Here is a 16614-nt window from a genome sequence, read left to right on the forward strand (position 1 = left end):
GACTGGGGGGTCGGGGAAGTTCTGGCACAGACCGAGCTCGAACCAGCCGGCAGGGATGCTCATCTGTCGGAATGCCCTCTCATTGGATGTGCTGGGATGGCTAAGTGCCAGCGGCGGACGCTAATGCAGCCTGCTGACGCCGCTAAAATTTGTTGCAGGGGTGTTAAATCCGTCCCGCTCGTTTGTGTCGATATGCTTCGCCTTTGTCGATTACAAACCCTCTCTCTCCTTGGAGTCGTGGTTCCAGATGGCATATCTACCGCGACTATGCAACTCATGACTAGCGGTCGACGAGAAGGATCATTGAGACCAACAGGACACAGTCTCTGCCATATCGTTGTTAACAAAAGGAGGGGTAGTCCACGAAAATTCTGTTCTCTAGAGAACGGTAGAGCTTTCATCCAAGCCCGAGTCATTGGGAAATGACCCCACCAGAGGGCAACGAAACCGATTCGACGATAGAGTTGCGGGCTCGCGGGAGCATCCTGGCCACCCTCAATGGTGGAAGACCGTCAGCAGGCTGCATATATGGAACGTCAGCCTTGATCTCCGAGCATTACTGTCCAACCCATTGTCATCGTTCCCTCACGGACGACCTCCGCCGCCGCCGCCACTCGCGACGCTGCTGACGCTGACGCTGCCAAATCCGGTAACTTTTCGACGGGAAGAATAATCTCGGTAGAGCGGCAAACTATTACGAACAGCAAGCAGCTAGGCCACTCAAGGTCGACGATGGAGATGTGTTTCACCCCTGGAGCAGCCGTTCCCGCAGGGACGTCGATCCCGGTGCTGGCGAATCCGCGTCTGGCGGAGCTGCGTGATCCTTCCGAAGACTGGACCGGCGTGACCAGCACGGCTGAGAGGCGGAAACTGCAGAACCGCTTGAATCAGCGAGCAAGGCGTTAGTCAATCCTTACTAAGACTGTTTCTCTCACGTTCTTACCTCGGTCTCGTTGAATTCGTTGACTAACACAGGTACCCCTTTCGGGAAACAGGGAGACGAAATCAGAAATCAAAGCAGACAACACCGCCAGATACGGATTCAGAATTCGACTTGACCGCGGCAAAGATAAAATTAGAAACGCCATCAAGCGCAAGCCCCGAGTCTAAGTCTCTCGTAGCCACCAGCCCCAAGAACGTGTTCAAGAACAACGTGTCCAAACTCTGCGAGCTCGGCAACGAGGAGACGCGGCAAATGCTCTCCATGTTTGCCGAGGAGGCGTACGTCGACTACATCAACGGGAAACCCTGTCCCGGGTACCTCACGACCCTCGTACGCGTCAACGTCTTCCACGCCATGGTCCGCAACGCCCAGGCCCTCGACTTCAACGCGGAGTGGCTCACCTACGAGGCCATCTCCCCCTTCAACAAACTGGGCCCAGGCCTCGGCCCTTCGACGACAGGGCCGTCGTGCCCGGAGAACATGCGCCCCACGGCGCTGCAGCTTGCCGTCGAACATCATCCCTGGATCGACTTCTTTCCGCACCCGCAGATGCGGGACAATTTCCTGCAGATCGTGGCGGACAAGGGCGAGGACTACATCGACGAGGATGACATGTGCCGGGACATTGTGGACGTGGGGGCCGGAGCCGGGGTCGAAGAGGCCGCGCTTATTGTATGGGGCGAGCCCTGGGACCCGAGGGGGTGGGAGGCAACGGAGCCCTTTTTGAGGAAATGGGGCTGGCTGCTGGTTGGCTGCACGGAGATGCTCGAGGGGACGAACTGTTGGCGGGAGAAGCGAGGACTGAAGAGGCTCAAGTTTAACTGACAGACCTTCCAGAGTTCACGTTCTCGGCCTCGACATCAAAGACTGTGATGGAATTATGATTCGACCATGCTCAGCTGTGGTCTACTCTGTTCGAACGCAAAACCTACGATCGCTCCCTCCGTCTCTTCTCCAGAGTCTCCAACATCTTGTGGAAGTGCGGCAAGAATTCTTCACACTCGACCTGGAAACCCTCATGCGCACCAGGGACGTCGAAACGCGGACACTCCAGAATCTTGGCCTGTTCATCCACGGACCTCGCATACCACGCATCACGGCTCCTCACACCCCTCATCAGCCCAACACTCGTTCCATTCTCCCTGATACGATTGAAGTTCGGCGTGTACCCCATCAACGGTCCAAACTCATTCGCCCAGAAATTCTGTGCATTCCACGGCTCCGGCTCCATCGGCCTGGGAACACCCTCGTCGTCGTATCCCAACAACTGCGGCTCAAACTCGGCCGCCGCGGCCTCCATCCCCTGCGCCTCGTACACCTCTCTTAGGTGGTACATATTGTCGTAGATGGCCGCGGCGTCGGGCAGCAGGTTTGTCGCGGGCGACTCGTGCGCGACGACGTGGTCGACCATTTCGGGGAAGTCGTGCGCGAACTGCAGCGAGAAGAGCCCGCCAGAACTGCTGCCGAAGACGATGGCCTTGTCGAAGCCGAGGGCGCGGATGACGGCGCGGATGTCGCGGGCCTGCTGGGGCGGGCTGAGCTTCTTGGGCGCCGCGACCCGGCTGGCGGACATTTGGCGCCGGTCGAAGGTGGCGCAGGTGTATTCGCTCGAGAGGGCGGTGATGAGGGGGTTGTATTGCCGACCGTGGCCGTTGCCGCCGGGGACGAAGACTATGAGGGGGCCTTGGCCTTGGTACCAGTAGTGAAGGTCACAGTCTTCACTGTTGACGATTGCCTTTGTCGGGTTGAATGCCATGTTGGATAAATGATGCTAGGGCCTAAGATGTATATGTTTGTGGTGCAGGTGGCAATGGTTGCTCGAATACCTAGAGATCAAAAGTTGTTCTTTAACCCAGGGCTCAGAACTCGGCACTCCATATTTCCGGAGACACGTGGTATTTATATAAGGATCTGTCAATGCTACCAGAGCCCCTGCGAAGCGTCTTGTTGGAATCCTTCAGAGCACCGCCGGGCAAGATAGGCAGCTTAACGTACGACACAGCCACCCAACAGGAAATTATCCGCCAAGTCAAGTTTACCCGGTCGTCCCCACCCGTTAACTTATCCCAGAAGCCATGAGTAGTCGTCACTATTGAGAACGCACGACTGACGCGGCTCGAAGCCCATGGACATTCAGGTGTCAGAATAAGCTTACTCGTGTGACTCAAACGGCGAAGAACGACGCCTAGTTTCTCACCAGCTGACGACCGAGATTACAAATCGAATTGCCGTGAAAGCCGAGTGGGGCTTACCGGGCCTCGGGGCCGATATGGGACCCACATCTCCGGCCCGAGGGACCGGGTGCCTAACCAGGCAATAGACGGTGTCGAATCATACATCACTCAAACCGTAGGTACGAGCAGATGATGTTCATTGATTCGGGTAAAAGTGTGTTCGAGCTTAGATAATTATATATGAATAAAGCTCACAGCAAACAGCAACCATCCACCACGACACGACGCCTGCATTCATGCGAACGACGCGTAAGGCCAATCATTCGCAACAAGTAGTCCACCTTAGTTGGGGGCGATCCAGGGTCTGCACTTGTTCGCAGCACAGAAGCCGTTGCAGCACGACGCGACGAACTGGCCGTTCTTGTAGCAATCCCCGTAGATGCCCAGGCAGAAGCCCTGGCAGCTGACCGAGATGATGGGCTGGGGCGGGCCGACGATGATGGCCTGGTCGCCGTTCTGGTTGTTGATGGACTGGACAAGCGTCTTTTCGCCGGCGGTGTTGAACTGGCAGTTGGAATAGGCGAAGTAGTCGTTCGCGTCGATCTTGTCGATGGCGATGTTGTTGTCTGCAGTCATTGATTAACCTTGGTGTTTGTTTACCTAAGTGACATGAGGGAGTGGCGACGTGTGTGACTTACTAGTGGGGTGGGTGTTGCCGTCGGCGGGGATGGCGAGGTCGTAGGAGGCTGGGCCGCCGTGGAAGGTGAGGTGGACGGTTTGCACGTCGTCGCGCTCCTCGAGGGGGTGGCCGAGGGCGGGGAGGACGAAGGCAAGAGCCGTGAGGAAGGTTGCGGCGAACTTCATGTTGAAAGCGGGAGTGATACGGAGACTGAAGTCTGAGGATGGGTTGTGAACGATGAAGGTTTTTGGTCTGTGAGATGATGCGATGAGATGTCGAGATGGTGTTATTCTCTAGAATTCTCTAGAGATCATGTCGACTTTATATAGCCATCCAGGCTAGTGAGATCCTGCTCATCAACACAGCATAAGGCATAGAGATCACAAACTCGGTGAAGCGTATGACCCGACCGTCCATTACTCTCACGATCCTCGTCGTGCCCAAACAGCAGCACCCAGCCCGCGATCAACACGTCGTCCTCCCCCAACCGTCGACGCCGCATCCATCACGAGGATAGCCAATACGAAATGCATCTGCACACCCCAACGATAATCTATTTTCATTCTTCGTCATGTCTTCTCTCGACCAAAAATCGCTTCTTTCAGCTGGTATCCCTCTTGCATGCCTCATACCAATTCCGGTTAAAGGCCGATCAACCTCGTGTAGATAGCCAACACCCAGCCAAACGAGGCCAAACGTCCCGCTTGTGGCGTCACTTCAGCCAATGCCGACGTCGCGCGTAAGCCACTACGGCGGAAGCGATCCTGGGGCTGACTGGGACCCTAGGGTGATGTTCTACCCTTGGCTTCCGAGGAGCTGAAAAGATTCATCGTTGAGTGGACAGCTAGGGATGACATGACAATTGCATGTTCTCAAGAAGCTTTCCCCCACGATTCTGCCCGTCGGCGGCGCTGCTGTAGCCTGCTTAGTCGGATGCGTGCATCGTCGATCGTCCCGCCAAGTCTGGGGACAGACGGCACCGGCACATTTGGCGGCGGAAATGCCAGAATCAGATCGCCCCAGGGCTGACGCGGGGCAACGGCTTCTCGTATTTGACTGCAGCGCCGCACGCTATCGCGGGGCGAAAGAGCAGGAAAAGAAGTATATCTTTCTAGAGGCATGTCTCAGCTTAGGGCTTCTAGCACGTGTAACGTTGGACTTGAGGTGGGAAGACTGGTTCTGAGTAAGACATTATCGCCGGCGGTGAGCTGGGTACACTTTGAACGGCGCGGCGATGGAGAGTGAAGGAAAACTGTCGTAGTGACAGGGATTTTCAACAGAAGGCTACTACTTCAAATGCGATCATCACGCATCCAAACATTTTAGGGAGAAGTCGACGTGGAGGACGGTGCTCATCTCGGGTATTCACACCTCGGTGATCGCCCTCAGCTTGCGCCTACGTGGGTCTGACATCTGCACCCTGCAGTCAGCTGCGAATTCCCAGATCTCTGTCCCATCCAATGATGACGGAAGAGTCTCAGATGGCGTTCAGCGGGAAAGAAGATTACCCGTTGGAGGCTGACTATTGAGCTTGTTCAGGATACATTTTATCGCAGTCTGACCATCGTTGTCTTGGACCTTCAAGACATTGTGTAATTCTTGTGATTCCCCCTCCCCATGCGCAACGGTCGCCCACATGACGACGCCGCTCTACCTCTTTTCCATCTGTCGAAGCCGTGGGGTACGATAAACTCATGCAAAGGACATCTCGTGAGGCGGCCCCAAGCCCGCCACCCTCATCCCCTTCGTCGAGGGCAAGCAATCATCCCCATCCCAGGGATCGCAGTCCGGCTTGCACACCTTGCCGTCCTCCGGCACAACCCCGTGCTCGAAATACTCCTGGATGACCTGCTTCATACACTTGCTCCCCGTCGCGAACGCGCAGTGGCCAATTGACTCCTGCACCACCACCGTCGACCCGGGATGCCTCGCGCTCATCTTGTACGCATTCCTCAACGGCGTCACGGGATCCAGCCTCGACGAAAGAAACAACAGCGGCGCCGCCGGCTTGCCCTCCACCACCGCCGGGTCGTGCGTCGGCGTGCTAAACGGGCCCGTGTACCGCCACTTCGGCCGGACCCCCCAAGCGGAGCACGCGACCCGGATCTGCGACCAGTACCCCGCGAACGTCGGCGACTGGTCCACCAGCTCCGCAACGTACGCGGAGAACGCCGCCAGCGTCAAGTTCGTGTGGTCCTCGGCGTCGCCGCACAGGATGCTCTGGCCGCCGTCGCCGAAGGTGGAGGGTAGCGCGGTGCCGTTGGGCGCGGCGCAGGCCTGGTCGAGCTCGGGGATGGACTGGACGGCGTCGTTGAGGAGGAGGGTGTAGTTGCCGTCTACAGCGGCGCTGAGCTTGTCGGCGAGAGGGACGAACTTGCGGTAGGGGTCGTAGAGGGGTCTCTTAAAGGCGTCGACGACGTCGTAGCCCGTGAGGATGTGGGTTAGCTTGCCGTCGAGCACGGAGATGGGCTCGTCGTCGAGACGCTTGACGAGGTCTGACACGCGTGATCGGATGTCCTCCCATTTCGTGTCTGCGTGGCGGTAGAGGGCGCACTTTGATTCTGCGGTGAAGCAGGTCTTGTAGAATTGTTCGAGAAGTTCCTCGGTGTCTTGAAGATTTGTCCTCCAGCCCTGTCAAATGAGGTCAGCAATCTTGCTCCCACCCATCATTGTGAGACGCGATGGACTCACTCCTTCGACGTAGTCATCGGCATCCACGATGCCGTCGACGATGACTCTGCCAACGCGACCGGGATACATCGACGCAAAAGTGTTTCCAAGAAGACTGCCGTACGAAAATCCAAAGTACTGCAGCCTCAATGGTCCCTTCTCCTCACGAGCCTGCAACGGCTTCTGCGCATCACCATCCCCACCTCCGCGGGCGGCGGCAGCCTCCTCCTCACGCAGCTCCTGGATCTTATCCAGAATGTGAACCATGTCCCGAACAGTCGACGCCGTCGTCGCAAACGGGATAATCGACCCATTCACCGCGCTCTGCGAGCAAAGCTTCCCATACCCCTGGACCCTGGCCCACTGCCTCCTCAGCGCATCTGGATTAGCACTCATCGGCCCCGTGGCCAGCCTCTGAATCATATCGGTGCCGCGCGCCAGGCTGTCCTCACCATAACAATCCGGCCGCGGGGTGGTGAACTGCACGCCGCGCGGGTCCCAGCTGAGGATCTCGTACTTCCTGCGGTCGGAGTCGGCGGTCTCCTGGTGGGCGTAGCCCTCTGAGAGCATGAGTTCGACGCCGGAGCCGCCGGGTCCGCCCGGGTTCGTGAAGATGGTGCCGCCGAACGCTGGGTCCGTGTCGGGCACCTTGGCGGGGCGCTTGATGATGGCGAGGGTGACGTTGTACGGGTTGGATGCGTCGAGCCAGTCGAGGGGCACGATGAGGCGCGTGCAGTTGTACTCGGAGTAGCAGGGATGGTAGGAGAGCTTGTGCGTGGGCGTGATGGTGTCCCAGTCGAAGTCGTGGAGTTTGTGTTTGCTCGCTGCGGTGGCGGCGCCGAGGAGGCCGGCTATGGCCAGTTGGGCGAGCCAGCCCATGTCGAAGGTTGCAGTTTTGATGTCTGAAATGACCGCCTTGAATTGTAGTGTGTTTTTGATGAGATTTCGGCGTGAGTTGATGAAGAAGGGATGAGATGCGGAAGAGAAAAAAGTGCCAATTGATGCGGGCGCTTCGCTTGGCTTTCGGGTGGCTGCTGCGGTCGTGTGAGAGTGATGGATCGATTTCCCCAACCACGTCGCTCATGCAAGCCTGGGTTTTATCTTATCGCCCTGCCGTTACACTGTCAGTCGGCCGAATTGAGTTTGAGATGAGTGGTGGTGGTGAGATGAAAAAGGGGAACATGGCCTTCAAGTAGGTGTTCGATGTCAGCAAGGAACAAAATGATCCCGGCAGAAACATTCAGGCACGTAATGATCTTACGCCGCACAAGTCGCGTCCACATGCACCAAGCAAAATCAGGAAGGTCCTTAAAGCATGTAAGAATTGGCGACTATCGTCATGGCCTCTGAATCTCAACTATGAAATGATTTGTCTACTTTCATCAATCAAGAGCAAAACTCGCAACGCTTTGAGAGCAAAAACACTCGAGTCAGCGATCGTCATCATCACTGCTGCTTGGCGTCGCCAACACGAATGATCAGTGACCCAACGCCTGTGCCGCTCGCCCACTGGCGATGCGCGTCCTGCACATCCTCCAGATCCCACACCTTCTTGATAGGCACCCTAATCTTGCCCTCGCCCAGCAATCCAAACATGGCTTTCAAGTTCGGCTCAAACGTCGCGTCATCCCGGGTGATGTAGTAAAACCACGTGCGCTTGGGGCAGAAGGGCACCATGCCGCGCGCCAGCAGCTTCATCGTGGGCACCACCGTCGACCGCGGCGCCTTACCATCCCCGCCGAGCGAGTTCAAGTTGCCCCCAAACCCGATCAGCATGCCGCTCTTGGACAAAATCGTCCAGCTCTCGTCCCAGCTCTCGAAGCCGAGCGGGTCAAACACGGCATCCGCGCCGCCCATCTCCTTCATGGCCGACATCCAGTTCTTGTCCGTGTACACGAACGGGTGGCCGCCCTCGGCGCGGACGGCGGCGTGGTTGCGCTCCGACGCCGTGCCGTACACCTCGGCGCCCTGCAGCTGGCACAGCTTCATCAGCGCGAACCCGACGGCCCCGCTGACGCCGTGGACGAAGACGCGCTGGCCCTTGGCGACCTTGGCGTGCTCGTGCACCATGGCGTACGCGGTGCCCCAGTCGAGCACGAGCGCGGTCGCCTGCTGCAGGTCGAGCCCGTTGGGCACGCGGACGAGGTACTTCTCTGGGATGTTGACGAGCTCCGCCTCGGCGTCGTACACGGTCATGGCGGCGACGGTGTCGCCCGGGTAGAACTTGGAGGCGCCGGGCCCGTTGGTCTTGACGGTGCCGACGAGGCAGTAGCCAGGGGTTAGCGGGGCCGATTTCTGGAGCGGGTAGACGCCCTTGCGCATGTTGATGTCGGCGCCGGAGAAGCCGGAGTAGATGGTGGCGATCTGGACGTGGTCGGCGGCGGGAGCGTCGATGGTGTCTTGGATGACCTTGACCTTGGACTCGTCGCCGAACTCGGTGATGACGGCCTTACGGATGGTGGTGGATGCCATTGTGAGTGTGTTGGTTAGTGGTGTGCTGGGTTGGTCTTGAGATGATGATCGATTGAGATGATGTTGCTTCAAGTCTGATGCATTTGCTTGCTGGTGATGATGATTCTAATGATCCAGTATCTTGAAGACATGACTGCGAAGTCCTTCTCTTTATACTTCAATCCCCAACACGCCCTTCACGCACAGCCAGGCAGCTGTCGGATGGTGATTCCAACGTCCGCTTCCAACACGCCGTTCGACACTACCAACCAACGTCTCAAACAACGCCTCGCAAGGCGTCTTAAGCCCGACCCAGCGCCATCTCGGCGCAGGAGCGCAGGGATTGACGCCACGATGAGCTTGATTGCGCCGCACGCCGGAGCGACTTTTGGTGGTGATCCGCGTGTTGGAACTGTGTTGGCTGGCTATGTTCCCAGGTTGGCCATGACCGCTGTGCCGTGTGGCTGCAGACAACAAACAGGGCCCGACTGGCCTTGCAAATGAAGAGTTGCGCCGACTGGGAGGATTCGCGCCTTTGGGGGCGCGCTTCGCTCTTTAGCCGGCAGGACTTTGGGCCGCCTCGCTTCGCGCTTGGGGTCCCCCAAGCAATTTCGACAGCGCCTCCCCCTCATTGTCCGGATGCAGTAAAGTCTCTCTTCCGTCAAGCCACGCACGCAGGACCGGTGCAATGTTGGACCACCTGTGACGAGTACAGGGCTGAACACTAGCGATGAACGGGCCGCTGGCGTTCGCTGCTGGATGACTGGCGTCTGGGAATAAGCTTCGTGGTGGCGTCGCCAAACGGCGTCAATGTTTGACCGCTGAAGCCAGTGGACGGCTATCAGATGTCGGTGAACCCTAACGGGTAAACGCTTGAACATGAGCCAAAAGTTCCAATCAGTCAGCTGTGAAATTTGGTACGTCAGATTTGGGCTTCATTGTCAATTTCACGCCGACAACTAGGCGTATTGGACGTCTTCCAAAGTCAGCTTTTGTCATTCAAGGGTTGATGAGTGACCTGTTTAGCAAATTCTAGGAACGCTAGCCCAGCTGTAAACCCGGCTTGTTGGTACCTAATTTTGAGCAGTATGCACACCGATCATGATCACCCTAGGAACATCACATCATGTTCTCGATAATACTTAGTACCACCCAATATTCAAATTCTCCTATCCAGATTTGAATTTCTGCCCTTCTAACTCATGTGGAGTGAATAGCGCACTCGTTCAATGTTTTATGTCGTATTGCGCCTATGCATGTCCCGCAGCTCATTCATTGTACCTGGGGATCATCTATCCACATCACCCGCAGAACCAACGATGTGAGACAAGTGGACTTGATGGTCAATCAAAAAATGGAAGAAGATCCCACTTAGTGGCTAGTCCGGGATTGTTGATTCCAGTAATATCACCGGCAGTCGACAGCATCAAAGCTCGAAGCCTGGACGTTGTCCGCGAGATCATGGCTGTGACTGATGTTGAGCTTTAACCTCTTAGTACCAAAAGACACAGCACTGAGCATCTCTCGGGGGTAACAAGATTAGAGGAGAGAATTAGGTTCATTTTTCATATGTACATTTTCGCAAACTCTGCCGTGACTTGATATTCCGCCACCTTCCAGTATTGCCGTTTGCCGCAGGCCGCCCGCCAGCTCTATTTGGCGAATATTCCACTACTCCGATATCCAAGCGGTTCCCATGACACCGCGCAAACTCACGGAAAGTAGTCCTCATCATCGAAACTCTTCGGGCGCGATGGCACCGGCCCCGGGGTCGAACGACGTTGTTTGTCTTCCCCCGAAGAGTATAGATACCAAGGGTTCCTTGGACTACTCGCTTGCTTTGCAGCCTTCCGTCTCGCGTCGTCTGTTCCGCTGATGAAACACATCCACTCGTCCATCTGTTCGTTCATGACGAGACTGAGCGGATCACCGGCGAGCCAACACCACTCATCCCAGTCATGGTCGTGATCGTCTGGCCGGTTGAAAAGCTCCTTTGGCATGCGAGGTGTGTATTCGTCCTTCCATATCTCCTTGTCAGGTCGCAGGTAACTTCTCGACCAGCGAGTCGGATGCGGCCAAGGCGTATGTTCCCAGTCGTGACTCCCTGTATAGGGGAACAACTTGACTCCGTGCTCATCGGCGCGGCGAAGGACGTCTTCGCGGTAGTGGGGGTTCATTACCTGGACAGCCATCTCCAGCTGCTGCTGCGTCGGTTCCGTGCCGGCTGTGAGCTCGTTATAGAGTTCATGGTAGCTCGATGCGATACATGCCAGAGTCACCTGGTGTCTAAGATCGGGTCGCCTCCATACGAGCTCGCGAAGTGTGGTTTCGTGAGGGTGGTGCGGCCACCAGAATAATGAGGGAAGCGTTTCACCATCCGTCTCGCTGTCGATACGCGAGAGATCCCCATTCATTATGGAACGCGCGTGAATAGCCTGCCAAACGAGGTCGCTGAGGGTGGTCTCAGGACGGACAATATCATCGACGCATGTAGAGAGCCATCGTGCAAATGGAGTATGGTGGTACACCCCGCGAAGGACGGCTGTCAGTTCGTTAGGAACTAACACAGGCCGCCTCAGCCGCGAATAGCGTTCGACGTTGCCATCCCACGCGGCTAGAAGGATGAGGATGTCCTTGTTGAGAGCTGGAAGGTCGCGAGGCAGCGGCATGTAGGCGAGCTCGGTGAAGCGGGCCTCGAGTGTTGAGCACTCGGGTGTCGGCCACGATGATGGTCCGGCATTCTTGTCTTCTTGTATATCGAAATAGTGACCATCAGTACGGGTGACGTTGAACTTCTTTTTGGGCATTGGGCGTGCTAGTGAGGACCGGACAGCAGCATCGCCGTTAAGGCAGACTCCGGCGCTGGGATTTTCCAGTTCGACGGTTCGCGTGTAGTCATTCATAACAGCGTATCTCACGGGTTGGTTGACAATAGCGTCGAATATATCCATATGGCCATTGTCTCGGGCTTCCTCGGCGATGGACACATCTGGTAACAGGTCAAGTTCGTCGTAAAGCGCCTTGTATCCCGCAACAGCACAAGCACGCCCGACATTGTAACGCATGTCTGGGTAGCGTTGAGCCAGGGATCTGTACGTGTCTTCTGTGGCGAGGTCAGGATACCATATGCAGTACGGCTTCTCCACCTCGGAAGACATCTGCGGGACCTCATTGCTCATGATGAGACGCGCATTGCGGGCTCTAGCAAATTCTCTTCCCTTTTCCAAGCAGAGCTGTGTAACCTCTATTGATCTCGCAAAGTTCTCATGGTGTCGAATTCCATGAACAATGTAGCAATCTTCTACGTCAATGAAGTCTGCCGGGAGTTCCTTCCCATTAAAGGCGGCCAAGTCCATCGCATTGTAGTCTTTGGCGGGCGTCTCATCGCCTGTGTGGCTGGCTGTTTTCGATGACGAGGTAGACATCTGTCTGAGGGAAGGGGGTAGATGCCGTAAAGTAAAGGGCAGAAGAGCACAGCCTGTCCGATGTTGGCTACACGGGGACTGCCCGCAAAATGTCATCGCACGCTGCGTCGAGGATGTGCAGCGCGCGAGTCTCGAAACGGCGAAGCGACGACTGATAGAGAAGGACATCTTTCTTACGCCCGAATGTACGTTTTCATGCCAATGTATACAGCTCAAAAGTGACCAAGAGTGAGAAAAGTATAGCGTATTGTTTAGTTGAAAGAATGAGGTTGGTGATCAGTAGCGGCAGGACACGTTGGGAGGTTCGACCCTTTTGAACTAAATGCGAGAGCGCCATTGCCTGCTAAAGGTCCAGATACCCCTGCTTGTTTACAGGGGTAATGCATGACCTGATGGGCCGAACTACCCTAGTCATCATCTACGCAGTAGTCCAACAAGCTCGGAAGTCGATTGTCGAGGTACTGCACAGTCACCGAAAGGTACCAGGCACCCAGGAAAAGGGAAGGCCTACTAATTTTCCTGCGTCTGCGCGGCATTTCCTATGCACTTGATTACTACTATCGAAAGCGATAGTAGTGACAGCGACGATGAGGACGAGGACGAGGACGACTATAACGATATCGACGACAACAATAGAAGCGACGACGACGACAACGACGACAACGGTGGTGAAGGGTTGTCAATAGTGGGATTGAATGCCCCGGCAGATTAGCTTGTTGTCTCATCATCTCACAATCTTCAGACTTCTCCTGGGCCGAAACTTTGCTTTAGCTGACCTATCTAATGTCTAGGTACAAACATTTACAATCTTTTGGATCTTTGCGTCCTGGGCAACAAAACTTTGGCCAAACAGCGAGATCTTCTCCCCGGAAAGAGCCCTTCTCGCCGCCGCCGCTTCAGCGATGGCCTGTGAGGACGTTCGCCCCGACGCGCCGCCATAGGGCCCAATGAGAAGCGATAGGAGGGCAAAAGGCGCCTACAGGGTCGCTGGCGATACTCTCAATAGTAAGGGCAGCGTTTCCGACCTCCCCAATCAGAGTTGCGATACGAGCAACCATCGCAGCTCCCCCGAACGCAGCTCCAACGATCTCACTTGCGAATGGTAAGACGAAGAGAACGATAGAAAGAACCTCTATAATAAGGGTCTTTTTCTCTCTTTCACGCTGTTCGGCGCCAATACTCTTGATCTGCTTCATGTTCTCAATCACGCCTTCAAGCATCAGCACAGGCATAGCAACGGCCGTCACCATGTCACCTGTTATCCTCCGCGTAGCCAAGGCCTGCCATCACGTACATATTCAAGACGCGCATGGATAAGTCGCTGATCGACGGCATCGCCGCCTCAATAACGTCCTTAGGGTTTGACACCTTGACGTTGTTGCTGCTGACCGGGATACCCTTTTTGTAGAGAAGCTGATTGCGGCAGCTAATCTTGGGTGTTTTGGGGCGCCAGTCTGGCGCATCGGCGCATTCGCTGTCTGGCGTCTGCTGCCAGTTGCCAAAGGAAATCCAGTCCTTCTCGATGCCAAGATCTTTTTCGACGGCGGCGTAGAAGCCATCCGCATCAGACAAAGTATACGTCACTGACCAAGACGCTTGCTGTTGCCAGAACTTGTCCGCCGGCGGGCAAGGACCTTCTCTTGTCCTGGATTGGACGGTCCAAGAGCACGTAAAGAACTTGTTACCTGCCCCGGTGTCGAAGTCCATGTATGATGTGAGCTGGGGGTTGATTGACTCCTTGACGTAGTCGACGTAGCAGCCGAACACGGAATCGTATCCACTGAGAGCGTCCGTGTAGTCCGCCTGAAAGCTGTCAAGAGAGTCGGAAAGTATGCGAAGGGCCCAAAGGTTTCGGCAGACAGGGTTGTAAGTATCGTCATTCATGACCTTGACCAAATCATCGAGAGTTTGGGGCCTAACACTCGGATCGCACGTAGTGTCGGTGGAAAGAATGCTGGGAAAGACGTCGTCCTCTTCGATGCTGTACTCTGGGACAAAGTAGCCAGCCTGCCAGAGATCTGTTGCCTGGCCCAAGTCTGGATCAGCGCAGAGTGACGGGCAGTACCCACGCGCGCAAGTAAACGCGCATAAACCGTGGTCATCGGCGGCACCGTCTAGAGTCCTGGCGTTGCTTTTGCTCGTAGGCTCCATAAGATTGAGCGCTCCCTGTGCAGAACAGTAGCATACGTCGATTGGACAGAAGCCGTGAGAGCAGGCAAAAGAACAAAGGTGATCACAGTAACCTCTGGAAGACCAAATCTACTTAGTCGGAGTTCAAGAAGCTGGCCTAGAAGTCGCTTCTTGGCATTCAGTCTCGAGTGTCCAGGGGACTGGGCGATGACCTGGCGCTCATGATCCTGAAAAGATGTCTGATGATGCATGGGATCGCTCGGAGAGCTAGCGCTGAGCTCTAGCATGACGTCGGCTTCTGGACCCTGTACCTTCCCAGGCCAACTAGAGAGCACATTTAAAAGGCTTAGAAGGCTGTTGGAGAAAATCTTATTGCTATCTGCCTTGGTCTCCGCGCTTTCTTCGTGGCCGCATTGTTGGCACTCTTGCAAACTCACATGCAGTGAAATATTTCTTACCCAAACTTTCTTCGAGTGCGTGGTAAATATTTTGAAGTCCTTCATATCAAATGGCATGTCTGACCTGAGCTTTATTGTTCTCCAGAGCCGAGAGGTGAAAAACTTATACCAATACATCGATACTGTAGACCAGCGTGTAAAAGAATTCTTCCCAGCAGTAGGGCCTAGTTGCCATAGTTCTTCTAGGACCATGAGCTTCAGCTCTAATGGAAGACGAATCCACGGAAACGGCGCTGTGCTTTTAGATGCCATGTCTTAGGCACCTAAAGCTGCTTGACAGTTTCAGAATCGAGGACTCAGATGCTTAGAAAGGTGAGTTAGGTGTGGATGCAAAGGTAATGAGGTGCGGAATGAAATATTGACTGTAGATTTTCCTTGTGCGTAAGCAACTGCTAATCTAGTTATTCGATTCTTCTCCCTCATCAAGGTAACATGAGTCAATTCTGAAAACGAAGCATGGTTTTGATTTAGGCCCGCCTTTTAGACACTGCAACCTTCTTGAACGTTCCATTGTGGAACTCCGCTTGAATTTCCGCCCTCACGGAAACTCGAGGGGAGGATTCCGGACAACGACGACAACGAGAGATACCAAGCCTGTCGTACGGGGTGTCAATGCAGGCATCGTCACGCGACAAAGTGCTGCCCAGATAGGCTCCAGAGATGGTATCAAATAATATCGAAACCTTCCCCCATGTGACTGGGTTAGCAGGCATGTTAATGACCTTCCAATCTTGGGGAAGCGGTGCATGGTTTGGCAGGAACTTCAGTAAAAGTTATGCCACCAACGTTTGCTGTGCCGCTCGGCCGTTCGTCCCGTTTGGTTCGGTAAGCTGACAGTGAAGGATTGCAAGAATTGGATTTAATTCGCAAGAAGGGTGGGAAATCGAGTAGGGCGACTATACGTATTACCAGAGTAGGTAAGGAAGAACCAGTAGGTCCGTTGTTGAACCCTCTCTGCATATCTGCAGTGTGGACAGTAGAACTCAACTATCCGGGGTTTTCCTTAACGAACCCCTGCAGCCGATGCCAAGATCTGCATCAGACAAGCTTCATAATAAGCATTTTTCTCGGCTCGGCAAGATCCACGGGTGCCTGCTGCTCACCCCTGGAAAGATGGACCAATGTCAGCCTAGGTTGAGAGCTCGGTAGGTTAATAGACCAAAATTTCCACCGTCCCTCCGCTGGGTTGTATTTAGCTGATATCTGGCAACAGCCGGGGGCGATAAAATAAGCCGCTCAAAAATAGAGCAAATGAAGTCCATGGACTGTCCAGTATTATCTACAATCGTTGAATTTTCTCTTAATCGCTGAAGTTGCAAAGGCTGATCAGCAGCCGTAATCAAGGAACTTTGTCGGAGAACACTGATCCAGCCTGGCGAACAGAAGTCATACATGGACGCAGATGATGGCCAGTCTCTAATTTGGCTGCCTAAGACTCCCTGGTCATGTTGTCAGATGTCACGGTCCAGCCGCTCCGAGAATTGCAAGGGCTAGCCCTGCAGGGCGAGGTATTTCCGACCTCCTGCGGAAAGAGGAAAGCCGTATTTCAACTTCATCAGAGGACAGTAGCTTTTGCCGTCCACACCACAAGTCATTCAGAACCCGTGCCGTAGGAAAGCATCGCACCTCAACCTCCATTTGGCACTTTGACCCCAATCTCACTCTCATGACTCCATACAGGTTT

At 55.1% G+C, this 16614-nt stretch overlaps 7 protein-coding genes and 1 pseudogene across 8 annotated transcripts; 1 reads left to right on the forward strand and 7 right to left on the reverse strand.

Annotated features, from left to right (window-relative positions):
• Positions 1-732: 732 nt before the first annotated feature.
• GCG54_00001115 (uncharacterized protein) lies at positions 733-1768 on the forward strand (the record flags this gene model as incomplete). Its single annotated transcript, XM_045401241.1, has 2 exons — positions 733-901; positions 996-1768. The coding sequence occupies 2 exons, from the start codon at positions 733-735 to the stop codon at positions 1766-1768; spliced, it is 942 nt and encodes a 313-aa protein (XP_045259166.1).
• A 103-nt stretch (positions 1769-1871) lies between these two features.
• Positions 1872-2699, reverse strand: GCG54_00001116 (uncharacterized protein; the record flags this gene model as incomplete). The annotated part of the gene is made up of 1 exon (XM_045401242.1): positions 1872-2699. One exon carries the CDS (start codon positions 2697-2699, stop codon positions 1872-1874), a length of 828 nt encoding a protein of 275 aa, XP_045259167.1.
• A 760-nt stretch (positions 2700-3459) lies between these two features.
• On the reverse strand, positions 3460-3981 carry GCG54_00001117 (uncharacterized protein; the record flags this gene model as incomplete). Its single annotated transcript, XM_045401243.1, has 2 exons — positions 3460-3743; positions 3816-3981. The coding sequence occupies 2 exons, from the start codon at positions 3979-3981 to the stop codon at positions 3460-3462; spliced, it is 450 nt and encodes a 149-aa protein (XP_045259168.1).
• A 1507-nt stretch (positions 3982-5488) lies between these two features.
• Positions 5489-7345, reverse strand: GCG54_00001118 (uncharacterized protein; the record flags this gene model as incomplete). Its single annotated transcript, XM_045401244.1, has 2 exons — positions 5489-6427; positions 6488-7345. The coding sequence occupies 2 exons, from the start codon at positions 7343-7345 to the stop codon at positions 5489-5491; spliced, it is 1797 nt and encodes a 598-aa protein (XP_045259169.1).
• A 567-nt stretch (positions 7346-7912) lies between these two features.
• GCG54_00001119 (Protein indc11) lies at positions 7913-8938 on the reverse strand (the record flags this gene model as incomplete). The annotated part of the gene is made up of 1 exon (XM_045401245.1): positions 7913-8938. The coding sequence occupies one exon, from the start codon at positions 8936-8938 to the stop codon at positions 7913-7915; it is 1026 nt and encodes a 341-aa protein (XP_045259170.1).
• Positions 8939-10629: 1691 nt separating this feature from the next.
• Positions 10630-12342, reverse strand: GCG54_00001120 (uncharacterized protein; the record flags this gene model as incomplete). Its single annotated transcript, XM_045401246.1, has 1 exon — positions 10630-12342. One exon carries the CDS (start codon positions 12340-12342, stop codon positions 10630-10632), a length of 1713 nt encoding a protein of 570 aa, XP_045259171.1.
• A 787-nt stretch (positions 12343-13129) lies between these two features.
• On the reverse strand, positions 13130-13592 carry GCG54_00001121 (annotated as a pseudogene). Its single transcript has one exon. A coding segment is annotated over exon 1 (463 nt).
• Position 13593: 1 nt separating this feature from the next.
• Positions 13594-14493, reverse strand: GCG54_00001122 (uncharacterized protein; the record flags this gene model as incomplete). The annotated part of the gene is made up of 1 exon (XM_045401247.1): positions 13594-14493. The coding sequence occupies one exon, from the start codon at positions 14491-14493 to the stop codon at positions 13594-13596; it is 900 nt and encodes a 299-aa protein (XP_045259172.1).
• Positions 14494-16614: the final 2121 nt, after the last annotated feature.

Source organism: Colletotrichum gloeosporioides (genome assembly GCF_011800055.1).
Source record: "Colletotrichum gloeosporioides strain Lc1 chromosome Unknown consensus_81, whole genome shotgun sequence".
In the NCBI taxonomy this organism is placed as follows: domain Eukaryota; kingdom Fungi; phylum Ascomycota; class Sordariomycetes; order Glomerellales; family Glomerellaceae; genus Colletotrichum; species Colletotrichum gloeosporioides.